General features: G+C 36.8%; 1 protein-coding gene across 1 annotated transcript in view; it reads left to right on the forward strand.

Annotated features, from left to right (window-relative positions):
• The window catches only part of ube2z (ubiquitin-conjugating enzyme E2Z), an 8,229-nt gene extending 1,994 nt beyond the window's left edge, over positions 1-6,235 (forward strand). Inside the window, exons 2-7 of the mRNA XM_016271876.1 lie at positions 932-1,004; positions 2,456-2,643; positions 2,949-3,060; positions 3,182-3,294; positions 4,329-4,419; positions 5,810-6,235. Of these exons, the coding sequence (XP_016127362.1) occupies positions 932-1,004; positions 2,456-2,643; positions 2,949-3,060; positions 3,182-3,294; positions 4,329-4,419; positions 5,810-5,986 (754 nt within the window). The 3' untranslated portion in view covers positions 5,987-6,235. The remainder of the gene's footprint in view (positions 1-931; positions 1,005-2,455; positions 2,644-2,948; positions 3,061-3,181; positions 3,295-4,328; positions 4,420-5,809) is intronic.
• Positions 6,236-6,796: the final 561 nt, after the last annotated feature.

Here is a 6,796-nt window from a genome sequence, read left to right on the forward strand (position 1 = left end):
TTTATATATATATATATATATATATATATATATATATATATATATAATTTATTCAACTGTCTATTATGTGCCAATAATATAGTTTTAAAACTATTATTACATTAATACAAATAGTTTTTCATTCTGATTTATTTTCATCTTAGGTATGTATTTCTTTCTTTGAGAATTGATGCCTGTTGCATAAAATGTAATATTTATGCATATATTTATTATTTAATATATTTCATCTATATTTGTTTATTATGTTGCATATTATTGCTCTTTTGTTGATTTTGATTGCTTCTATTGCCCTCATTTGTAAGTCCCTTTGGATAAAAGTGTCTGCTAAATGACTAAATATATATATTAGTTATTTTTTTGTTTAACACACAATGTAATTTTGAAGTTTGGTTGGTACCTTTCTTTAGAAAACCACCAAATTATGGCATTTATCAGTAGAACAGGGAACGTTTTAAGTAGAAAAGATTATTGAATATCTGTAAAATATTGCTCAAACCAATAACCAGTCATTCTCTACTATCCTGGCATGCTAAAACATTTTCCAGCCAAATGTTGCACGCAGATTAATCTATCATAGGCGACTGTATTTATAAGACACAATGTTGCCACTCTGGGGAATTATCACTTGGCAGTGACTTTGGCCTGGGCATAAAGTGATAGATGTCGCTGGAGAACTAATAATGGAGAAGTGGACACAAGACAAAAGCACTCGGTGACAATGAGTCAGTTATGTTTGTGTGTAGTTTGTCTCTACTCCAGGCATTCAATAATCTAATGGTTTTCTTGGTAGAGTATTTTTTGTGACCTCTGCTTCCTTCTTGTGTTTTGACAAAAACGGTGCATTATCCGACCAATGTTTCTTCATATTAGTGAAGTCTCTGTGTTTGTAATCATTCTCTTCTCATACCCCGCTCTTCTCTCCTTCATTTAGAGACATTATGTCCATTTATAAAGAACCTCCTCCAGGTATGTTTGTGGTTCCTGATCCTCATGACATGACCAAGGTAAGCATCCGCACACTTCTCCTTCACAATTATGGTGATATTTCCGTTCTCTGCTCCCTCAATCCTTCCTTCTATTGTTATATTCTTACTAAACAATAAAGGCATTAATTGCATGTGTACAGTTAAAGTATTAGGATTCATGGACAATACTTTTACAGCATTTTTCATTCAAGATTAATGTTAATTACAACATGGGCACTACTAAAGTTCAGGGTCAGTATGATTTTTATTTTATTCTTTTGAAAGAAATGAATACTTTTATTCGGCTTGGATGCGTTAAATTGATCAAAAGTGACAGTGAAGACTTACATTGTCACAAAAAATCATATGTTTCAAACAAATGCGTTTCTCTTGAATTTTCAATTCATCAAAGAGATTCTGAAAAAAAGTTGCATTTCTTGAACACCAAGTTAGCATTTACAATGATTTCTGAAGGATCATGTGACACTGAAAACTGGGGTAATGGCTGATGAAAATTCAGTTTTGCCATCACAGGGATAATTTCACAGTATTTGTTAAACTGTTATTCTTGAACTGTAAAATCGTAGAATTTTTTTACTGTGTGTTTGATCAAATAAATGCAACCTTGGTAAGCATAAGAGACTTCTTTTAAAAACGTTAAAATATTGAACTGACCCCAAACTTATAAACCAGGGGTGTCAAACTCAGCTCCAGACTTTAGCTCCAACACAAACCATGTAGTTTTCAAATAAGCCTAAAGGGCATGATTAGCTGTATCAGGTGTGTTTAATTAGGGTTGGCGCTAAACTCTCAATGCATTCCAAACGGGATATATCGCACTCTGAAGGGCACTTCGGAGTGAAAACAATCATGGCCGCCATATTGAAGGGTCGTTCCAAACCGAAGTGCTCAAAACTGGCCACTTCAAAGGGCCCTTCGGAACGAAGGATTTCGAAGGGTACTACTGATGGACACTTCGGGCTCCCATGATCCTTTGCGCAGATTCTTTGAATGATGACGGCGCCTCCGTGTGGGCACGTGATGATGACGCAGAAGGGCACTTCAAGAAACAGTTGTTTGGTCCCCTACACCCTTCAACCCTTCAAAGCTCTCACTCCGGAGGGTAAACCCTTTGAAGGGATTAGGGCATAGGGATGAGCCCTTCCGAATGGAACGCAGGGTCTGCAGGCCTGTGGCCCTCTAGGAAATGAGTTTGACACCGCTGTTATAAACGGTAGTGTAATAAGTTTTTTTTTTTTTTTTTTTGCATTTTTTATTAATGTTTTTAACATTTTATGTACAAACATGAATTAACAATGAACAATGGTAAATAATGGTATAAAAATTAACATTAACCTAAATGAACAAATGCTGAAAGTATTGGAAAATGTTGTAATAAGTCATTGAAATTGGTGCAGTGAATGGATGTCTCTGGTTATTCTCCCTGTAGTGGTTTGGAATAAATCGTCTTCCTTCTCGTGTCTCCACAGATTCACGCCCTCATCACTGGCCCCTTCGACACACCATATGAGGGCGGCTTCTTCCTCTTCCTGTTCCGCTGTCCTCCCGACTATCCCATTCACCCTCCACGTGTCAAACTGATCACTACCGGGCACAACACAGTTCGATTCAACCCCAACTTCTATCGCAACGGCAAAGTTTGCCTCAGCATCCTTGGGTAAGAATGATTTAGTTTTGTGATTAGATTCCCACATGTGTTTTACTTGACCACTTTTAGTTCCAAAATTGAGGCCTGTTTACACCAAGGACAACATGCTTTAATATTCATTCTAATTCTGTGAGAATAGATAAGTTCACATCCATAATGATAACGAGACATGATCAATATTGTAGAAATCAGTTTCAGAGTTTGGTTATTTTTCTGCGAATGAATGATGATAATATAGTTAACGTAGTTATCGTTATAGTTAGCTTTATGGTCCTTGTTGTGATCCTGATTTAGATGGCTGTTTCTTTCCACAGCACTTGGACTGGTCCAGCGTGGAGTCCCGCCCAGAGCATCTCCTCCGTTCTCATCTCCATACAGTCCCTAATGACAGAGAACCCTTACCACAATGAGCCAGGCTTTGAGCAGGTACTACAGCTCCCACAATGCATTCTTGGTATCTAAAGCCTTGATGTGGTCCTCCTGTAATCTGTGATTGCTATCCACAGTGAATGCTATCGTTTATTCTGCACTGTCATCTGTTTGCTAGGAAAGGCATCCAGGTGACAGCAAAAACTATAACGAGTGTATCCGCCACGAGACCATGCGAGTTTCAGTGTGTGATATGCTAGAGGGCAAAGTGCCGTGTCCTGAGGCCTTGTGGTGAGTCATTATCCCTTGAACATTTAGCATAATCAGGGTTATTTTTAAAGCGCTTGTAGTCCACACACAAGCATTACCATTAGTGATGCACCAAAATTTAGCAACCAATCGTTTTCGTCCGAAACTGCCATTTTCAGTTTCTGCGTTTTGACACACTTTTGACTGTGTCAGTGTCTATTTTGTGCTAGTGCTGGATTAACAATATTGATATCTAATTTTTAATGAATAGCTTTCAAATTCTTTTAATTTTCTCATAAAATACAAAAAGAAAACTGCCGCTTTTTAATGCAAAGTAACAGATTTAAGTGGCACATGAATGGATCATCTCTTCTGCTTTACTACCACAAAATAAACATTAATGAACATCAGATGGTATGTTGAAGGAAACTGAAATTTACTGAAATCATTCAATGAGTGTTTCAACAGCAAAAAATGTCAGTAAAACTGTTTACAATGTGTAGCGAATCAGCTCATGGGGAAATATGAATAATTAACCATAACTAATTATGATTAATTATTAATATTTTAGATCCACTGTAGATATTTAGCTGACCACTCAGGGTCAACCGTCTTGTCATTTATCTCAGGAAAGACATTCAATGTCCATAAACCGTTTAGTCAGCTAAACTGAGCATTTTGATAAATAAATATACTTAAAATACATATTCATTAACCTGTTGTCTTCATTAGTTAATGTATGTTTGAATAAATCTGTCATGAAAACAAGTTTTCATTACAGCCACCATTAGCATGCTTATATTTCAACAAGTTGGAGTAGAAACATAATTCTGGTATTAAGAATTTGACATAAAAACTCCCTTTATGTACAGTTTAAATGTTTGTACAACTTTTTTATTTGTGTTTATTATTACATACATTTTTCTCAGTTTATTGATGTTTAAATAGTTTATTTTCAGTTGTGTTTTCGGCTAGATTAAAACTTTAATTTTGGGTGTCTGTGTTTCTGTAAAAAAGTTCATTGCTTATTATTCTTTATTGAACACCCTCATAAGAGCATTGTTTTTCCATACTAGGAGCGTGATGGAGAAATCCTTCCTGGAGTACTATGATTTCTATGAGGGGGTCTGCAAAGAACGTCTGCATCTCCAAGGACAGAACATGCAGGTAATGACTGTTTGCAAATGTGCTTTGCCACATTTCACATCGCGCCTTATTATTTGTCATTTTGATTGTCATCGTAAACATTAGAAGTATAACCTTATGCAAGCGTTGAGCATTGTGAGATTACAAACATTCCTATTCGCTGAGCCGAGTCATTCGAGTCAGCATTTACAGAAGAGCAGCAGGAACAAAGAATCTGACGTACTACCACACCTTCGAGTGAAGAGCTGAGCTGAATCACTCCGCACAGCTTCTATTCGCCAGCAGCCATTTCTGTGGGATTTCCAGAGTTCTTATTGTCCTCAAGTCACGCTATGAATCAGTTTTCAGACATTTTGTAGTCGTGTCGCACATAGTTAAGTGAATCTGTTGTTCAGATGGTGATTGAATTTTATTGTCTTTGTGTGATTTGTTCTTCCCTTTTCTATAGTGTTATGATATTGTATTGTAACCACTGATCTGTATAAATGATCTATTATAGATCAGTGGTTGTAACGTGTTTACATTTCATTGAGAGGGTTTTAACAAATTATCTTATGCCGGGTTCAGACTACACAATATTTTTGTCAGTCACTGTGTCAGATTACACTATTTTGACTCCTAAAATCTTGTCGTGTCATGGACAAGAAACATGTCAGACTACACGTTGCTTCCCGACCATTCATCGCGGGCCATCTTTAACAACGCACGTGATGTCATCGAGAAGGCGGAACTAGCGACTATTGTCGTTTACGAATCCCAAAGACACCCTACGTCAAGTAAATCGTGGGTAAATAGGGCTAAAATCATGTACTATGAACCAGGCATTATGCTTTTTAAAAGAAGTTTCATATGCTCATCCAGACTGCAAAAAAATACAGTAAAAACCGTAATATTATTACAATTTAAAACAACAGTTTTCTATATATATATATATATATATATATAAATATATATGTGTGGTACACCCACTGATTTTTTTTTTTTTTCAAAATACAACACCAAAAAGCCTTCTTCTTCTTCTTCTTCTTCATGTTGAAAACAGTTGTGCTCTTAGTCTCTGTGAAAACGGATAAATTTTTTAAGGATTCTTTGAATAAAAAAATTCAAAAGAAAATAGAAAGCTGTTATAACATTGTAAATGTGAAAAGTTTATTTCCAGCATTCTTGCTGAATTAAAGTATTTGTTTCTTTCAAAGGAAATAAAATACTGACCCCAAACTTTTGAATGGGGGTGTATATATTATTATTACAGTATATAACAAATGATTAGTTTTCTCTGAGCCAAAAATTTTTTTTTTTTAATCTGTTTTGGTACTTGGCATCTCAGTTTGGTTAAATATCCTAAATGCCCTGTTCCTTCCTTTTTTTTGTTCTCCATCAAATTAATATATTTTGTTCTATTTTCTTGCAGGATCCTTTTGGAGAGAAAAGAGGTCGTTTTGACTACCAGGGTCTGTTGACCCGTCTCAGAGCCATCCAGAGGCGATTGCGGGAAAAGTGCCCGCCAGAGGACAACGATGGTGACTCTGACTCCGACACCAGCTCATCCGGCACCGATCCGGACAGTCAGGGCAGCTCACAGCCTTAGAGTGCCCTCTATTGGGGTGCGAAGCGAGCAAGGTTAGACCATTCCCCTTTACCTGCAGCTCCGGACTCCTCTCAAGGGAGCACAGATGTAAAGAGTGCTGAAAAACCTGGCGATTCTACTGACAGAGGACCAAGTGTCTGTCTCATCCGATTGGTTCATATTTTTCCTCTTGCTCCTTGTGTGCTGGCCAATGACTGCCTTTAGTTTTTCTGTTTGTTTTTTGTTTTTTTGCCCCTCATGGAGAAGAGGTTCAGTCCGGAGGGGGAATGAGGTGTATAGATGTATGTGTGCGTGTGTACACTTCTAAGTGACAAATATGTATACGCCGGCTTCACAGCCTCAGCTTTTTGAGTCCATGTTTCTCTGTCCCTTCCTGCATCCAGTGTAGAGCTAACAGAAAAAAAACAAGTCATACGAAGTCAAATAATTAATGATGATAATAAAATCACTCTTAAAACAACCACACACATGTCTGCAAATACACACATTTCACACTTAGTTTCTAAAACATTTGATTTCACTCCTGAGATCTGTTAAAACACAAATTGAGATACAGATTCATAATGAACTGAATGCCACACTATATAATGCCACACTATATATAATTGTTCATAGAGAAGTTTTATTTTAATGTTTAATGTTCTTAAAATGCTATTGGAACTGGTGCACATATCAGCAGCCTGCCGAGCCCTTTTGGGAACGGTTGCCTTTTGAGTGTCAGTTACAGTTTCGTTTAGTGAACTTCAGTCTGTCTCTAATTGTGAAGCTGTTGAGTGTCAAATGAGACATCTGTTCTGTTATTGTTCTGGG

The sequence above is a fragment of the Sinocyclocheilus grahami genome, unplaced genomic scaffold (assembly GCF_001515645.1).
Source record: "Sinocyclocheilus grahami isolate Dianchi unplaced genomic scaffold, SAMN03320097.WGS_v1.1 scaffold66.1, whole genome shotgun sequence".
In the NCBI taxonomy this organism is placed as follows: Eukaryota; Metazoa; Chordata; class Actinopteri; order Cypriniformes; family Cyprinidae; genus Sinocyclocheilus; species Sinocyclocheilus grahami.